The sequence below is a fragment of the Eupeodes corollae genome, chromosome 1, assembly GCF_945859685.1.
Source record: "Eupeodes corollae chromosome 1, idEupCoro1.1, whole genome shotgun sequence".
Lineage (NCBI taxonomy): Eukaryota > Metazoa > Arthropoda > Insecta > Diptera > Syrphidae > Eupeodes > Eupeodes corollae.
In genome coordinates, this window is record NC_079147.1 from 36777927 (window position 1) to 36798702 (window position 20776).

Sequence of the window (20776 nt, forward strand, 5' to 3'; positions counted from 1 at the left end):
AGTTGACAAGACTTTTGAAGGATTTTGGAGAAACGTATACCAAAATTAAAAGGAAACAGCTGAAAGAGGCTTATAGAAAGATTTGACAGCTGACAAGACTATTGAAGGATAGAAGTTTTAAAGATAAATATGTGTCCCAAAATAAAAGTGAGATTTAAGATTGTCCGCTAGGAAATCGATCTAACAGCTGACAAGATTTTGGAGGAATTATTTTCACACTAAAAGTATGACGAGCGATTTTCAAGACTTTATAAGGTGTCCCAAAATAAAATGAAACCGTTAAACAGCTGAAAGAACTTGGGAGGATTGAATTAAAAAGCAGAAGGTGTCCCTAAGTGACTACCCAAATTTGGATGTGATAAAATGTATTTGGAGGAAAAAATATCACAAAAGATTTTGAAATGTGTCCCAAAATACACAACAACAAAATAAATTTAACGCTCTTGGAGTGATAAAGCTGGAAGCACTTCTTTAAAATTATGCTGCTTAAGTTTTGGAGTAGAGTAGAAAAAATAGTGTAGAGCTTAAAAATATGGTAAGTGATTTAAAAAGCATCAAAGGTTGTCCCAAAATTTAAAATAGCTATAAACCCTGAGAAGGAAAAAACACTTTGACAGGGTATTTTTGGAGGATTATACTAAGAACTTTGACCAACTTTTTTATGTACTACTTTGACGAAAAGTTAAACAAAATAATAATAGATTCTCATTAATTATGATAAGTGATAAGTTGTCAACCCTGGTGAGTGAGACAGATGGTCAACGCCCAAAAGTAGGCAAAAGGGTGTGATTATGTTTATTTAGGTTGTTGCTATTTTTTTTTTGTCATATTCAAAAAAGGAGAAACCATTCTAAAAAACAAAAAGATTTTAATCAACCAAATTAGGCTTATTAATCAGAGTAAATTAATGACAAAATTACGTTTTGTTTGTATAAAATCAACCAAATGGCAAATTACCCACTATGTCTGCCATATATGTATGATGATGGTAAGAAAAGTATTCTAAACAACTAACAACAAGTTGAGAAATATATATTATGTTTTTTTTTCCTAAGACCCTTCCTTAAAAAACAAAGGACTAGTTAAGGGAGGATTTTTTTTTGGAATACTCAACAACTTACGGCTGTTAATTAATTACAGTCTTTTTTGTTGTTGTTGTTTATATATTTTGATGGATTGTTAGATTGTCAACAAGTTGGTTTACTTACCTATTTAATTTTTTTCTTTACGACTTGCATTCATGTTATTTAAAAAAAAAGTTGTACTTATAGCTAGGGGCGCCACGAGAATACTTTAGGATTCTGTCATATGGGACGAAAGACTTTGGATGAGCTTTTAAAATATTAATTTTTACTTTCTGTTGATGGTTCTTCAGAACATGCGGGAAAATATTGTCACTCTATGCAAGACTAATGATGTCAATTCAAACGAAATCCAAAATGTATGACAAAAATCATAAAATAATCTATACTAATATTTAAGATTTGAAAGTCAGTTTGTTTGTTTGCTTGTTTGTTCGTCCTCCATGCCTTAATGGAGCAATGTTTTGACTTGATTTTGTGTGTGGAGGTATTTACGAAGCTGGATAGTGTTTTAAGCTACTTTCTACCATGATCAAATATCTAATTCATAGCTCATTGCAGCAGATTTGGCAGTAACTCTGATGATTAGGTATTGAATTTTTTTTAAAGAACAGTAATTAGCAGCATATCATTAGGTGCTGCCTGCTTTGGACCTATCATCGTTGCCTATTATTAGGCATTTTTTGTGAATGACATTGACGCATGAAACTATGCTATGACATTATTGAAATGGGCAATTAAAAACCGATACCAAGGGCTATGGCAGATATTTCTAATTTGGTAAATAGTAACTTTGAACTTATTGCAAATGTTTACCCTGATTTACAAAATAACACGTAAGAAAACCGATTTCTCTATCAAAAAGCGATTCTAGCACCAAGAAACGATGTGAATTTGACAATAAATTGAAACATATTGGATGAAGTAGCAGGAGATTTGGAGAAAAATTTGTCAATAGACATTGTCATGGACTCAGAAATGAGCACTTCATACCTTGTGGAGTTTATCAACTCACTTGATCTGCCCGTTGTGCCCTCACATTTGAAATTAGACGTGTTAACAATGCTTATGCAAATTTAAAATGTCCTTCGATTATGTAACCGATCAAGACTTCGGTCACATAATTTGGAGAAACATTATTAGTGCTAATATCTTATCCGGTGTTGGAAAGGGCGGAAATGTAATTATTACTTGTATGGCAATAATTCCCACAGATTTATCATTAAAATTCAAAAGGTATCTTATAAGAGCTCCAAAATTCACTACTTTCGTTTGGATTTGTTTGCTTTTTCTAAGACCTGGCATATAGCACGAAATTAGAAGGACCTTAATTGTCGATTCACTCCTGAAAATCTGGAGTGAAATTCCATCTTTTCCGAATATTAGAAGGCCCTTTTCAAATCACTTTCGCTTTTCAACTCATAGAAGTTGTTCCCTGGTGGAAATCTGAAGTAAATTTGTATTTTCTCTACAAATTTAAAGCTCTTTTCCGACCCTACCTGTATAATTGGATAGATAGTTGAGTGAAATATAATTTTTCTCGTGATTGATGAAATTTCATTTCCTCCGGATATGATTATTTATCCCAAATCTGGGGTAAATTTCCATGTTCTCGTAATGTTAGAATACCATTTTCAAATCACTTTACTTTTTGATTTCTAAGAAAAATTTTAATTTTCGCGTGAATTGTTTTCATTTTTCGATAGATGGAGGAGTGAAATTTTGTTCTTCCCATACATCTTTTAAGAGACCTTTTACGGATATCTCAAGTGAAACTCAATTTTAAAGCACTCAAATTCACTTTTATATTTGAAGACCCTTGAAAAAATGTAGAGGGATAGTGGAGTGAAATTTTATTTTTCCCGTGATTGTTGTTTCTCTACGGAAATCAAGTGAAATTTAATTTTCCGTACAAATTAGAAACTCATTTTCAAAGAACATCCTTTTCCCAATTGATTTTATTTTTAGGATATACCCTTGTGAAGGGAAATTTAATTTTGCCCTTGAATTCGTTTTCCTTCGAAAAATGTTCCCTTACCCTTGAATCAATTAAATTGATTTTTGAGATATAAGACTTTATCTGTTTTTTTTTTTTTGAAAGTTGATACTAACCTCTGAATATACAGGCAACTGTAAGATAACGTCCATGTCGGGGATCGCAAGCGGTCATCATATTCTTGGCATCGAACATTTGTTGCGTTAATTCGGCAACAGTTAGAGCGCGATATTGTTGTGATCCCTTGGCTGTGAGTGGAGCAAATCCGGGCATGAAGAAATGAAGACGTGGGAATGGTACCATGTTAACAGCCAATTTACGAAGATCAGCATTTAATTGACCAGGGAAACGAAGGCAGGTTGTTACTCCAGACATTGTGATCTAAATGTACAGATATTTTATCATTAGAAATTAGTTTAAATATGAATCGTCATTTATGCGGTTGATTAGAACTTTTAAAGTGGTTGTTTTTGTTTCTTATAAATTGTTTTTAAATATGTATACAAATTCTTAACATACATTTTTCCTCATCACACATCATAGAAATGAAATTCAATACTTAACTTGTTACAATGTTGAATATTGATGATCATAATTACCTTTTATTTGAGGTGTGGTTTTTTTATGGAGAGGAAAGGAGAGAGGTCAAGGAGGGAGTTAGGGGAATGAAAACAGTTGACGTAATTAATTTTTTTCATCGTCTCATATATAATAATGATATTTATAAATCAATTTAATGATATTAATATCTGGTTATAAAAATAAAAAGGTAATCTCATCGACAACCACAACAGGTTCAGATTAAAAAAAAAGTGATATGCGGATAAACAAAAATTATTGATTTAAATTTAAAACAAAAAATCATATAAAATGTACCTACGAGTATACCTAAGTAGATATGTACTGAGAAACAAAAACAACCACTTTAAGCATAAATTATAATAAAAAATAATAACAATTGTGTGCTTTAAATTTGCGTAACTAAATAATATTAAGCAGGTGTTACAATTTTCATTTGCTGTCAGTAAGTTGCTTTGCGTTGCTGAAAGATCTGAAACAAAAAATTAGCTTACAAAATAATAAATTATATAATAATATATTCTAAACTGAACTACATAAATGTATTGCATTTTAAAAACTTATGTTGTTTAAAAATAGAGTGTAATCGTTTTTGAAGGTTTGATGAGGATTTTCCAATAAGAGGTTTCATTTTGAATATCACGCTGTTTTGGACAGCTTTCTCTTTTTTAAGCTTCAGCTTTTGAATTTAAGGAGTAAAAACTACGGCATTACATGCTTCAATAACGCGCATTCAAACTAACTATTAAACATTTGAAGTTACAGTTTGTATAACGTTTAGTTTTTAAGGGTTACACAATAACTTGAGCCGTTTGATCACCAGCAGTGTCCTTTATGAGGATTTTCATCTTTTGAGGCTTTGCTAATAATCAAAATTGTCGCATTTAAGACTCGGAAAATTCAATAATAATATATATTTTTCTTTGATACATAGAAAGAAAAATTAATATTAAAAATTTGGGTTCAAACCATCGCATCCGGAAGATTTATCAAATTTTTAAATAAAAGATCCCGATTATGTAGGTTCGCCGTACTATCCAAATAGTTAACTGCTTCTGTGTTTGTTATCCGGATAGTTATATGAGATATTTAAGGTTATATTTAGTCGAAGATTCGAATGTGCTAGATACTCGAATGCAGATTAAGGCTTAGCTTCAGTTTGTTTTGAAGAAAATTGTGTAGACTAAAAGGGATCCGGATCTGAATGTGATTCCGGACATTCAAGTTAATTTACATATTTATGTATTCATTAATGGGGCGTGAATTATTTCAGTTTATTACCAATATCTCATAATTTTCACATTTATATTGATCCGGATATCTGAAAAGTTTGAAGATCCGGATATTGTTTGAACGACAAATTCTTTTAAAGTTAACATCTTAGTATTACTTTATTTACTGTTCTTATGACACTGGTCGACGTTTTTCTTCCGTATAGCACAAACAAAAGACTACTTTTTTTAAGAGATAAAGATGTCATGAATTCGAATCTCGACTTTAAATTTTTCTATCACATCAGGTTTTTAATATATGACCCTTTGAAAATGCTAAAAACGGTGTTTTACGGCTAAGTTAAGACTCAAAAAATCTCTTACAATACATTGTATGATGATATTGCAAAGTACAAATATTTCTCTTTTAGATACAAATAAAATCATTTTATAGTATTTAACTTATTTTCTAGGAATTCTCATAAATTATGAGTCTTTACTTGACTCTTTTGAGTAAGCTTTCAGATAAATACTTTCCTAGTTTTTAAAAATACGTTTTCGAACATTTAGTTCTGAATCGAAAAATTAATTTTAATTATTTGCTCAAGTTTCAAGAATACCCGTTTTCAATACAATTTTTATATTTCTTCATATATTACAAAAAATTACAAGAACAAAACTTATTTTCATAAGAGTTTCTTTCAGATTTTTCAAAAACTATGAGGATTTTCGAATATGATATGAATATTGAGAAAGGGGTATCAGATTTTAAAAACAATCACAAATTTTATTGAAAAAAAGCTACTTCATAAAGCGTTTTTTTGTTCGAATTTTAAAAATTAATATCTCAAAATTCTGACTTGATACATTAATTTTGAAGTCGAATTTGAGTCAAGGCAATCAAAACTTATTGGAAAAGTGCAATTTTATTGTTGCAAGTACAAAAACTTGTCGACTAGTGTAATGTTAGTCCTCTGCAGGCAATTTTATAAAGTTATACAAGCATTGATAAAATTTATGGACAAAGTTTTAGAAAAATAAACATTTCTCAGAAAACATAGTTCGCTCCAAAAGAAACTTTACTTTTGTTTACGTATTGTGAGTGAAAGTAAAGAACAACTGTCAAATGTCCGAATTTACAAGTTTTCAAAAATTCAAAATGAATCATTTTATTGGAAAACCCTTTATAAACATTTATAAGAAATGCGGGCCAAATCCAAATTGTATTGAAAATGTTAGATGTTTGAAAAATAACTTGTTTCTTCATATAGCTAATTGAAGTAACGAACAACTGTCAAATTGACACATCAGTTGCGAAAGTCTCATTCTCTTGTAAATTTGAATGTAGGAGCTAAGTTCTGTATATTTAAAATTAAAATTTCTCTGGTTTTTATAAAAACCTAAGAATGTATGGCCTTTTTAACATTTTTGTTGTTTTCTTTTCGAAAAAATTCGAACTAGTCATGGTTAAGTTTAAATAACGATTAGTTGCTTTTATGCATTTTAGTTGTTTAATGACATCGAATCTAATGTTACAATAATTAATTTAATTCAAATGTTTAAATTTCTCTAACATTTGTCTTAAAATTTTCTAAGGTACATTTCTTCGGTTTTGAAATAGTTCCTTAGTTTAAGCTTCGAGAAAGCAGCATTCAATTTGACTAACTAAAACTAAACTTGATAGTTTAAGACATTTTTGGCAATTAGCTTTAAGATATTAGTAGCTTATACAAAAATGACATATCACTGGAACATATAAACATAGATACATGTCCCAGTATGCCTGCCGTATTTAAGTACACCTTCAATTAAGCTAAAGCAAGTTCAATGAAGGCTTCCGTTTCCGGTCAATTTTTAAAGTGATGACCAAAAACATCAAAATAGAAGAGAAAGCTTGTCCAATGTACACAAGACACAACCAACACATATTTCCAAAAAAAAAAACACAACTGCACACTCAGCCTTAGCAAACTTACTGAAAGCAAATGATTAAGATCATTGTAGGTTGGTGCGGGTCGTCGCAACTGATTGTAACATATATCGTACAATGCCTCGTTGTCAATACAAAATGTTTCATCCGTGTTCTCTGTCAATTGGTGGGCAGTCAATGTGGCATTGTACGGTTCGACTACAACTTCGGATACCTGCAAATAGAAAGCACACACCTCCAATTGTAATGGGTTTTTTTGTAATGGCACTTACTGAAACCAGGTGATTGAGGTCACCATAAGTGGGCGATGAGAGCTTCAATGTACGGAAGCAGATGTCATACAAGGCTTCGTTGTCAATGCAGAATGTCTCGTCGGTGTTCTCGACTAGCTGATGAATGGACAATGTGGCATTGTAGGGTTCCACAACTGTATCGGATACCTGAAAATCGGGATTAAATATTTTGTGTTGTATTATTTATTTTGCGGGTTAGTTAAGCAATTTAAAAAAAATGTTATTTGTTTGTTATTTTTTGTCATATTTAATTTTGTTTGTGCATCATCGCTTGATGATTCATAAATTCTTAATGAGCTTTGAAAATTTGAAACGAACAAGTATTTATACTCTAACAACTAACGAGAGGTTATCAATACCTGTAGTTACTTCAGAAATAATAAGAATTGTAAAAGTAACGAATTAATGGGAACAAATGAATGTAAATATCGATGTAGAGTACCTGTAATTAAAATATTACTAATCGTTACTTTTGTAACAAATATAAGAAACGAATACAATAACGTGTCAAAAAGCTATGAGTCTTCTTAAAGTCAAATAAGTTTATTACAGAAGGAAAAAGTTGTTTTAAGTTGTTCTTAGGTAAATTAAGAGCCAATAATTCATAGCGTTCCGTGCAATTAACTAATAACCATTTCAAGTAAAGTAGCGAATAATTTGACAATCTTAATCGTTGCTAGTTGAAAAAGTTATTATTATCAATTTTTAATATTAAAATGCATTGAAAGGTTTTGTTTATTTGGTATACAAGTAAAATAGAGTTTTTATATCAATAAAAAACATTCCAATTGAATTTATCGCTACTCGTTGTTTTGTATTGAAAACACATAATTGTCTAACGCCTACCTTTATTATATTAATTCTTTAACAAAAAAAAATACTCTATTTATATACGTACGAGTATTACGTGTTTAGAGAAAAAAGTCTTGATGTTGACACTATATGACCAACAAATTGAACAAATTAGACTGATATAATAGACTATGTAACTCGTAGACGAGGTGGACATACACCGAAATACTTAAGGCTATGTTTACAATTGTTACAATGGATTGTTTGAAGATTAAAGTACATTTTACAAGAGAGCGACCAACGACCGAAGAATGAATGAATAAATTTGGTTTTATACAAATAATAGAAATATTGATTTAAGGTAAACTTAAGGCAATTAAATTAGTGCCAAAATAAGAAAAAATTAATAGGGTTTTCCAAAGGTAGTTTTAGATTTCGTTCCAAAATTGATTTTTTTGGCAGTTGACAGATAAATGAACATAATCAAAGGTTCAACAAGAGAAAAAGTAGCAATAGCAGCAGTTCCATATTCATAAGCACAAATGAAAGTGCTGTTTTCTGTGTTATCTGACATTTAAGAGTAGGATATCAATATAAAAAGGGAAGAAAAGCGTCATTTGTCAGAACTGACAGTCAACATTGGAGATGCGTTTGATTTCCTAATGCTTTTTCTTGTATTAACCGAAATTTTCTGTTTTTTTATTTTTTATAGAAATAACCTAACACATTTTAAAAGCCTTAAATTCTTCTAAAAATAAACAACAAATGCTTAAATGTAATTTTCAAAAGTGGCAAGTTTGATGTTTCTTAAGAAAAGAAACGAATAAGGAAAAACGCTTCAACTTTAACCTTCAACCATCAACTGTCAAATTTAGACTGGTTCTACTCGAATTTGGATACGTTATTTTCTAGAGTTCTCTTTTAATATTATTGGGGTTGCTAAACATGTTTAATGACTGACATTGTAAAACTGAAGCAAAATGTAGAAGAGTTTAACGGAAAAAATTGTGAGCGAAGTGTCACATGCTGTCAAAATTTGTGGTGATAAGTCAAGTGTCTTTCATGAATGTACTTAAAGAGTAACCGTCATATTTATAAACCCTGCATAGAGGCTGTGTAAAGTTGCAATACCTCTGAGCTTATAAGAGCTGTGATGTAAATTTAGAGGTGGTTAGAGGTTGCTTAAAACCTTCTTACAAATAACTATATAAAAAATATGATTTCATGCAACTTTGTTCTTTAAGCTTGTACATTTTTCCAAAGGAATATATTATAATTTAAGACGTTAATAATAGATTAAGCTAATTAGTTGCGGATCAGATTAATTTCCGTCATTTCAAATCCAGTGTTGTTAAAAATTTAACCCAAATGTCAAAAACCTCTCCATAAGTCCAGTGTCATTAAAATCTCAAAAAATCACATAAGCTAAGTGATTTGACATGACACATGTTCAGCACTCCGTGTTTAAACAAATATTTGACTAGACTTAAATTAAGTATTCTTTAATTTATGGTACCATATGGCCGGCTTTTCTATTCCACTTTTATCTTCTTTTCTTTTTTCAAGCTGTGAATATTAATAGATATTTTTTTTAGGAGACTTCATGTTGAGATTGAAACTTCTTACTAATTAAAGTTTGATTTATGTGTTCTAAAATTAAATCACCATATTTGTCTCATTTTGTATGTTTTGTTATTTTAGTCCTATGAATTTTTAGAAAGTTGAATTAATACCATCAAAATTCTTATAAATATTTTTGTTGTACTCTAATGATGAGATCATTGAGTAACTTAAAAAAAAGAAGATAAATTGGTTTGTTTTCCGTTTATGTGAATGACAAATAGTATAAAGTCTTGCGTCATAATTTGTTAGGTAAGCGATTCTTTTTTTTTTTTTAAGAGCTAACAATGGTCTATAGAAGATATTAATGGTAACCTGATTTCATGTTCAAACAACTGAAACGAATTTGGTATTTGGATAATATTTTATTTGAATAGTTTCATTGGTTTCCGGGCCGATTTGTTATTGTTATACCACATCATTTAGATTGACAAATTTATTATGTCCGATATGCGGTTGTCATAAAATTAATTACACACGAGCTCGATTTATAATCTTTTTTGTTTTATTTGCTTTTTTATTAGAAATTGAAAAAATAACCGGAAGACTCACTATTGTCGACCACAAGGAATCAATTTTTATTTCCTACTTCTTCTTTATATTTCTTTAGGTTTGTAAGTTGAAAGAGCTCTATTCGAGCCAAATTTTACATTTTTCTATAAGACTTTCAAAACATTTAAACTCAAAAAAGTTGATACTTAAGACAATATTAAACCGAAGTGGAAGGCTCGTAACTGATTCTGAAATATCATACTGGTGATGACTTCTATAAGAAAACGTCGTCGATGAAATTCATGTTCATAAACCAGGAAATGTGAATCTTTTACTGGGTACATTTCTAAGCTCTGCTTAAGATTTAAAACGAATTTTAACAACTTTTTGAGATTGAAACCAATTGAAAGAACCTTTACACAACAAGTCTTAATCAAGAGTGCTCTTCTTTTACATCCCGGATAAATCTGATGACCCTATTACCAAAACCTTTAGCTCCTGAAGAACCAGATCCTAGTGATTTTCAACAATTCCTGTGTGTCTCGCTTGTAAATGAATGCAATCTTTTGTGAATGCAGTCGTTATAAATAAGTTATACAATTCAATTAACTGATTGCACTCATTGAATTCACCTTAAGATTGAAACTTACAATTTTGAATCACCAGTTATTAAAAAATAAATAAAAATTATAAAAAAATAAATTAAGTGACTTAAAATTCTCAACCTTTCTTGTATGCGAGTCATATTATTGATAAAGGGGACCAACACTTTTATGCCAAATCAGAACGGCTAATTTGAGAAAGCACTTTTCATTACAAGATTTGCTCTTGGAGGATTTGTCAATTCCTCGCAATAAGCAGAAGCTGTACCCGTAGAAAAACTTAAGGTGGCAGGGATTGAACCAAAGACCTTCTAGAATGACACTTCTACACATTAACCAAGAGTTCTATAGGTACGTCAATATATATTCAAAATCCTTGACCAAACCACGAAGGATCAGAGAACGATAGCGCCTCTACATGAAGCGAATCAATAGAGCAATGATCGGTCTTCAAAATTGTTAAACCTCAATTTGCATGTCTTTGATCTATCACAGAAGAGAAAGGGAAGATATAATTCATTTAGTTCAAACCATACTTAGTATTAAATTTCAAATTCATATTGGCCACTGTTGCGTATACGTACCTTTTTGTTAGTTTCAATTTTGCATAATATTAGGCAATATTATATGTATTTTAAAGGTAGTACCCGTGGCATGATGATTAGTGCGTTGGAATGTCATGTCAGAGGTCCAAATTTTCCAAGTGTAACTCTTGTCATGAAAAGTGCGTTCTCAAATTAGCCATTCGGCTAAAGCTGTATCCCCTCCATCCCTGACAACAGTACTCGCACACAGGAATGGTTGAGAGTTGTAAGTCACTAGGCCCTAGTTCTCAATAGACTGTTGCGCCACCCAATTTATTTATTTTGTATATGTATTTTAAACTAAAGGCTTTGCCCGCGTGCTAAAAGACACTCAAAACATCACATGGAGACATTCCAGAGGCAAGTATACATGAGTTACTTGGAAAGCTTGCCACAATCAAAAGTACCAACGATGAACCAAAAGTAACGCTTCATATTATTGAACTGAACTTGATCCTTTATGAATGTCATTGTGAAGATATTTTGTGGTGTTCTCATTAACAGGCTTGAAAATTGGGTGGATGTAAACAACATTCTTAGAGGGGTTCAAGCAGGCTTTAGAAAGAACTATTCGACGGTTGACCACATATTTACAAAAGTCGATTTTAAAGCTGCATTTGATTTGGTGAATCGAAATGCTTTATTTCTTAAACTTTCCCGACTTGGAGTGTCGACAAAATTCATCCAAATAATCCGTTGTTTGTACACAGAAACTGAAGTTACAGTGTGGGATGGCGAAACATATTCAAAACCATTTAAATCACTTACTGGAGTAAATTAGGGATGTGTACTCAAAGCTCTTCTTTTTGCTCTTTTTATTAATGATATAGCTACGCACATTCCAGGAGGATTCCGAATTGCGGGTATCGTAATAAATGTATTACTCTACGCTGATGCCCTTCTTTTGTTATCTGAATCAGCAGAAACCGTTCAATTGATGGTAAATCGTCTTATGGACTATTGTGTCAAGTGGACAGATAAAACGAAAGTAATGTTCTTTTCACGTTCCAATCGGAGTGAAGTTAGGAACATCTGGATACTTAATGGAAGTCGTTTAGAAATATCGAAAGAATACAAGTATTGGGGAGTTTTACTAAATCCAACCCTGGATTATAGCAAGCACCTTGAAGAAAAAGCAAAAACTTCACAAAGCTTAATTAATGTTACTTGGAAGAAGATTTTCTCTAACGATCACAAAAAACTTTCAACAAAATATAATATTTTTAATGCAGTCTTGAAATGTTCACTTTGTTATGCGGCACAAATATGGGGCATGCAAGAAAACAAAGAAATTGAGAAGTTTCAAAGAAATTTCTTAAAAAAATTATTCAATATTCCCTTAACCGCACCCAACTTTTCTATTTATTTGGAAACAGGATTGTCAAAACCTTTTATTTTAAGTTAAAGTTACAGGCTGATTATTTAATTAACAACAGGAAACTCGGTTATGTACGATAATGATGCTCTACGAAATTCGTAATAAGGACTGGTGGATAAGGACATGGGAAAACATTGCTGCTTCCTGTGGAGAAGTTGTGCAGATCAATCTCAACAATATTGTTCAGATGAAAACGAAGTTCTACGATATCATCCAAAAACTTGAAGAATATAACCGAATACAGATGATTGAAAATGTCCTTCAATCGGAGAGCAGATTACACTATAACAGCTTAATTATAACTTGTGTGACAAGAACTAATTCCAAGACTCTTTCTCCTAATAACATATTTAACAAATTTTTAAATCAAGATGCGAACTTCTACATTTAAATGGAAAACCATACAACGGAAACTTGGGCCAATTTTGCAATTTATGTACCTTGAGAGCTAAAGAAGATTGCTTTCATTTCATGGGTGTGTCCAATTTTAAACAAGCAGCTATGTTTAGTGTTTGCTCTTGCGCTTTATTACTTGTCGTTTAGCAACTAAGGATATGCTACTTATAAGTGTTCTTAAAAAAAAGAATATATTGAATAGCGGTTAAAACACTCCAGCCTCTTAACTTCCTCCACACAAAATTTCAAGTCATAATATACATAGCTCCGTTGCAACGTGAAGGACGAACAAACAAACAAACAGGCTCACTTTTTCATTGGCAACATAAGAACAGATTAAGTCATTTCTTCGTTTTTTTTGTCAATTTGATAGATGTAGCTTAAGCAATATGTCCGCTATTAATTGTCAAATATCTTAGGTTCCTCTTAGAATCCCTTTATTGCTTCAGAAAAGTCTTTAATTTTGCCCCAATCTGCTTTACAAAATCAAAGTTTATAGCGCTCTTATTATAATCATTAACTATTATTACCCTTATCCTTCTAGATAAGATATACATTCGTCACATAAATTGACACATGCAAATATGCACAGAAAATATATCATCTTCACAGAAAATGCTTCCACTGATGATTGTTTATCTTGGATAGCATCAACCATCCAATAATAAATTGACAGGTGGTGCAAATGATCAATGGAAGTATAACAAATATGTTTCTTCAATTCTGCAAATATAGACGATGCTACAATTCATCATTAAAGGTTAAGAATGAACAATATTATAAAGATAACATTCTGCCATTAAAATATATTGTATATTCTCTTCTTGATATATGAAGCTTCATGTTCGTCGTTGTTGTCAAGTGCAACCAAATGAGGATAGTTTCTGCATCTTAAAGCAGTTCAAATACTGAATTATTTAAAATAATGAGAATCAATGAACCTTTGCATTTCACATGCTACAAATCATACATAACATTGAAGGACTGAGATATACACTTTGATGTGTCATCCTTAATACTAAGGAAATCCTTTAATATCCTTTGACTGTTTGTATTTATACACATACAAATGTATGGATGGCCTCTTTGATTATATCACTATGCTGATGTTGTGTTGGAGAAATAATAATTACGTTATTTGACATACATAATGTACTTATGTACATCACAGCAATACAAAACAATATGTTTCATAATCATTAATAAAATAACGTAATAACCAGAGTTTGATGTTAGACTAAGTCTTCAAGATATTAGAATATTGTGTTTTTAATTGTGTATAAAATGTGCAATATAAATTATTAAACATATAAAAGCTTTAAATGTAAATCTTTTGATGATTTCTAAATGAAAAATGATGATTTTGTTTCATCAGCTTGCAATCTATACTAATCTTAGAAATGAAAAAGTCAGTTTGTTTGTTTGCTTGTTTGCCTATCCTTCACGTCTCAATGGAGAAATATTATGACACGATTTTTTGTGTGCAGGTAGTTACAAGACTGGAGAGTGTTTTAAGCTACTTTTTAACGAGGTAAAATATCGCGTTCATAGCTTATTTCAGTAGATCCGCCCTGAACATTTCATTCCATATATTCATTTTTGCTATAAAACTAATTAGTAGCATATCATTAGGTGGTGCGTGATTTTGGAGCTTTTATCATTGCTTATCATCAGGCGTTACTTATAATAACGCTCTGAAATGTCTCCACGGGTGCTAAGCCGCTGGTACCAAGAAGTATATACTATACATCTCTCGAAAAGCCACTAACCAAAGCAGCGTCTTTAATGAAGTTGTCTTACATAAATTTAAAAAACTTGTATTTGGGCCACTATTTTACGTAATAAATGAAGGGAGCTTATTTTGAAAATGTTGGTGCAATCTGAGGTTTCATCTAAATTAAACCCAAAATCATAAACAACAAAAACTCCATAAAGTTGCGGATGTCCAAACCAAATGTTAGGTAATCATTTTGGTCAAAATCGAAATTGTCTAAATCATATAAACAGAACAAAACAGAAGCATTACTCGCAAGTGGTCACATCTCATATGATATCAATTTGTATATAAATGTAGGTCCTCATTCAATTGCAATGCAATGCACTTGTGCCCCATAAATTGTTGTCTCTAGCCCCAACCAAGCGCCCTATCCCATGCCCTTATATCGTATCCTCAATCTTCTTTATCGATGAACAATATCAACGGTTAACCCCAAAAACTGCATATTCACAAACATAAAATAGCAAATTATGCAAAATGCGGATAAGCTCGATAATTGAAATTAATTACCGTAAACATTTTCGTTACGTGTGAATTGAATATTTTATGCTTTATATGTGCTCGCATAATTTAATTACGTTATCTAAATTGACCGCCATCCGCGAATGAGTGGTGGCCAGAGCGGCTCGGTGCAGTGCCGCGACGCAGCGGCATCGGATGGCCTTAATCATTTTCAGAAAATATACCTCCAAACACACATCAGTTTCAACTTCCATTTCCACATCATCATCATGATTATTTGACTCAAAGTTATTTTATAAATTCCACAACACCCTTCATTGCTCGTCACCCCATTGAACTCCGTGTAGAGAACGAGAATCTCAGGGGTTTGCTTTTTTAAAACATTTTTTTGAATTTTTTTAAAGGACAATCATTATTTTCAAAAGAGCGTCATATTTCCCATAATAATAATAATTATTATTATATTTTTGAAATAAATAATTTATTCAATTTGCTGTTTAGTTTAGCTTTTTGTGTGTGAGCAAGGACCTATATGTCACGTTCGTAACCAAACTATGCTATGTTAACCGCAACCACACTCGACCAATATTTAGTAATTTATTAGAGGAATTAGACGATGTCAAATTAGTACAATTAGTTATATTGTTAAATTAAATCAAATCAATATAAATAATTGTCCATGTAGTACTACACCTTCATACGAGTATAGCGAGGGGAGATTTTACATGAATTCGGGAATTCGAATAACATTTGTTGTACGTTTGGTTGTATTTCAAAAAGAATTAAAAAAAAAAAACCAAAAGCTAACGCGTGCTTTTAAAAAAAGGGACTTATTGAAATTATTTCTAATTTGTAATTTTAATCTTTTGGTTTTATTGTTTTAATTTTTATTTTTTAACCGCAGGCTTTTTCATGCTTTTATGAATTTTAATTCCTTTTTCGAACGAACAAAACTCATTAATCCTTACTTCTGATACCAATGTTGTTTGTTTAAAAATGAATATGAATTAACATTATTAGAAATTTAAGGGAGTTCTTTGATGTGTGGAACTAAAAAAAATCAAAGACCACAAATTGCGTGCAAGATGGTTATAAGGTTATTATAACATTAACAAAAAAAAAAACAAATCAAGAACAAACATTTTGTACTTTTTTTTTTAATTAAGTTGATCTCGAGCTTATTCGTATTGAACCTTAAGGGCTTTTATTCAGTGATTTAGAATTATTATAACGTATTATTGAATAATAATTCTAAACAGAAAAGGAGCTTTGTTCACAAACAATTTTTCGTAATTAATTTAACGACTGGAAGAAAAATGAAATTGAAATTTAAGGCTCTAACCTGACTTTTAGCTCGCTGCAATGTTTTATGAATGTCATTATATAACAAATCAACCGAAATATCCGTACTTCTCAAAATGCTATCAGTTTACCTTTGAGTTCAATTTCGGACAGATTTTTTTTTTTGCTACACTTCACGAATGTAGAATGGTTTACCCGTCTCAATATTTCTCACTTAATGCAATGTGCAGACGTTTAAAACCTATTTATATCTTCTTTCTTTTGGAATTACATAACCCATAATAGCAATACTGACATTGTGACCTTTTAAAAATTTTACTTTTTTGCTGGTTTCATAAAGTATACTCTAGTGAAATAGCCAATTGCATATCTCTCTTTCAAAGATTTAAACATAATCTCATACTTTAAGGATTTCTCATCAGTTTACCCTTGATACGCAGGCACTGTCAAGCACAGAGATTCATTTTTAACCGGACTTCAAATCAAATGGGGTGGCGCAACAGTCCGTTGTGAACCAGGGCCTAGTGACTTACAACTCTCAACCATTCCTGTGTGCGAGTACTGTTGTCGGGAATGGAAGGGACCTACAATTTTAGGCCGAATCCGAACGGCAAATTTGAGAAAGCACTTTTTCATGACAAGAATTACTCTTGAAGGATATGTCAATTCCTCGCAAGAGGCAGTACCCGCGAAAATTATTTTTTTTTAAATTAAGATGGCACAGGCAGGGATTGAACCCAATGACCCCTTGCATGACAGTCCAACGCACTAACCATCATGCCACGGGTACTACAAACCGGACTTCACGAATGCAGAATACTTTACAGTGCTGCATTTTGTGGAAAGCGTACTTCTTTAGGTCCTCAGTTTTGTTAAGTTCGATGGGAACCCCTTAAGACGCCTACGAGCCATCGTGTACGGTTTCCGGAGATATGTTTCAGCTCCCTTCAACTTTTGTTAGAGACGCTTCTAAACAAGCCGTTTTCATTTGAGCAGAAACGTGAGTTGTGAAATAAATTGTGGAAAGCGTGTGCAACGTTTTACGAATAGAACTTCCATTTGTATGAAAAACACTAGCTATTACTCGTGGTACCCGTGGCATGATGGTTAGTGCGTTGGACTGTCATGCTAGAGGTCTTGGGTTCGATCCCTGCCTATGCCATCTAAAGTCTTTTCACGGGTACTGCCTCTTGCGAGGAATTGACAAATTCTCCAAGAGTATTTATTGTCATGAAAAAGTGCTTTCTCAAAATTAGCCGTTCGGAGTCGGCATATAAACTGTAGGTCCCCTCCATACCTGACAACATTACTCGCGCACAGGAATGGTTGAGAGTTGTAAGTCACTAGGCCTAGGTTATCAACGGACTGTCGCGCCACCCAATTTATTTTATTTTTTATTACCCGTGGCTTTCCAAGAGTGGTAAAAGAAAATCGAAACTTCACATAGAGAGTTTAGGGCCAAATATAGGTGTTAGGTCCACAATCAAAAGAAGCAAAGATTAACCAAAAACGAGTGATAAGCCAGGGCTTTTCTAACTTTACCCCCGCTGATTAAGTGTTTGCTCTAGTGCCTTATTAGTTTTCATAGCAAAACTAACTTTCATAGGGAATTGAAGCCTTTTTAATTGGAATAGTAAATCTGTTAGAATTATTGGGATTCGAGGTTACACTCGTTAAGGTATTAGCATTAATAAAGTTGTGCTTAAGTTTTAAATCGAGGGCATTTTAATTTCGTTAATTCCAATACAGGAAAGCCTAATGATATGCAATGATGATAGGTCCAAAAGCAGGCAGCAACTAATGATATAGCTATTAGTAAGTGTTCTAAAAAAGAATATATCGAATATCTTACTATAGGTGGATCTGGTCGAATTAGCTTTGAATGAGATCTTTTACCGTGGTAAAAAGTAGCTTAAAACAGTCTCCAGCCTCGTAACCTACTCCACTTAAAAAATCATGCTATAGTATTGCTCCGTTGTGACTTGAAGGACGGCCAAACAAACAAACAAGACGCAATATATTAAGTTTTATACCATTGACATGACATCAATAGGAAAAACTATTTAACTTTCTGACAATCTTCTAACCTGCAAAATTGCAGTAATTAATCACTGAAAGAATATCATTAGCAAAAATAATGAAAAGAAGTGGACCAAGATGGCTTACTTGGGGAACACCAACACCTGACGTGCATAAAATGTCTTTAGAGCTTTATGATGTTTATTTGAACTTGTTGAGTTGTACTCATGAGATATGAAGATAACCAACGAAGCAATTCTAACTGAAATCCAAATAAATCAAGCCTTTTTTAGTAGTGTTTGGACTTTCAAATAACTTGGGAATTGCAGACAGAGTTTACAAATACCTTGATAGTTTTCAATATTATTTTTAGCTACTGATTTATGAATGGGCACAGGGTACGAAGTTTGTCACTCAATTAAGAAGCTACTTTTCCAAAGAGAAATGTTGAAGATAGTTCATTAATCGAATAACAACAGTTTTTCAGAATAAAGGAGGGTATGCCATCTGAACCGGAGAATTGGTATTTGAATTAGGTGACTTCATCGCAGATAAAGAAGATAATTGCTGATGAAAAATTAGGGGTTTTAATACCTCTTTAAAAGATAATAAAACAAAATTTTATACTATGGCGTATACGTACTATTTTCTGTATTAGTTTTCCCTGAATTTTTATTCATAAACGGAACAAAAATAAATTCGGTGCCGTAACAGCTCGTAGGAACCCGTGGCCTTGTGACTATATTTCAACTAAGGATAGAGGGGATCTACAGTTTTTATGCCGAATCTGAGAGCCCATTTTTAAAAAGGTCTTTTCTTAGAAAATTTGTCAATTCCTTGTAAGAGGTAGTATACGAGAAAAAAACTAGGCAGGGATTGAACTCAAGACGTCTGCCATGACAGTTCTATGCATCAACCATCACGCCACGGGTACCATTCATGGACGTTACACTAGAGAGGTATTGATTATAATCTATAAAGAACTGGGGTCAAACAAAACATGATGGTTGTTAAAATTCAATTCTTTTATATTTTTTAAAAGCTCTAAAAACAATTTTCGATCCGAAATATTGTAACATTTGGTAAACTAAGACGCTATCTTGCAAGACTGATATTAAATGTTTGTAAGAAAAATGTTGTTAGCAAAATTTCCTGTTTCAAAAATTTTACCCTGAACTGAAAAACATTCATTAAGTAAAGTGTCACTTTGAATTAGATTCAAAAGTGCGATAATCTAACACTATCACATTTTTTCGCATTTAATTTAACTTGTTTTTTCCATCTCAAAATATCGAAATATTTAGTTGATAACATAACTTTTATAAATAGCTTTAGTTTACTTCAAAATCGTGAATCATGGAATGTGTTATCGCCGCCAATATTGTCACGAAATGAGTACTACATTGTTGGTCTTATCAGTCGGTCTATTTGTAATTTTTATTTGCAAATGATAACATATTATACTTGAACCACCAATAATAACTTGAGTAGGTCGGTAATAAATATTTTTTTTAGAAATTATAGTTCATTCAAGAAAACAACATTTTTCTTTACTTGAACCGAAATGTAATGTTAAATAATTCCAATCAACCAAATAGATAAGGGGTTACATATGAATGTTATTTAAAACAAAAAAATGAAACTTATACTTAGATCTTTCAATACTTCAACTTTACGCATCTTCAATTCTGTTGTACAGATTTTAGAAATGTCTTTTTATGTAAAGAATGCATTCGTGTAGTACGGCTAAAGAACGTATCTCAATACTTAACAACATGACCAAAGTCGGGCTTAACGAAATATCGATGACCATGTTCCTGGATGCACGAGTATTAGGATTGAATTACTTAAGGGGAGAAATTTAACTTATTCATGGCGAAAGAATAATTCGTTACAATAATGGTGAAAAAGGTTAAATAAGATAAATTACGACGGTGTGATAACTATTTTGAATGTTCTTCTTCATAAGCGATAAGAGCCTTAAAGTTTTGAAAAAAGTAGCCAGTAGTACAAAGGAGGACAAACATTTCTCGCATCACCTCAACACATTCAAATATTTTTGCGGTATTCTTTATGACATGGCAAATGTGGTCATTTTACAAAAAGTGCTTGCTAATGTAAAATGCATACCTTGAATTTCGAGATGTTTTAGGCAAAGGTGGAAATCACGCTGTCATAAAGTTGTCAAGTTCAGAATTTAATAAGCTTATCATAAATTGAAGTTTAAGATCCACATCCGAGGAACAAGGTTATTTGGTATT

General features: G+C 31.9%; 1 protein-coding gene across 1 annotated transcript in view; it reads right to left on the reverse strand.

Annotated features, from left to right (window-relative positions):
• Positions 1–20776, reverse strand: part of LOC129943014 (tubulin beta chain) — a 125581-nt gene that overhangs the window by 5068 nt on the left and 99737 nt on the right. The window contains exons 4-5 of the mRNA XM_056052248.1: positions 7071–7238; positions 3195–3459 (exon numbers count right to left, since the gene is read on the reverse strand). Coding sequence (XP_055908223.1) covers positions 3195–3459; positions 7071–7238 — 433 coding nt within the window. The remainder of the gene's footprint in view (positions 1–3194; positions 3460–7070; positions 7239–20776) is intronic.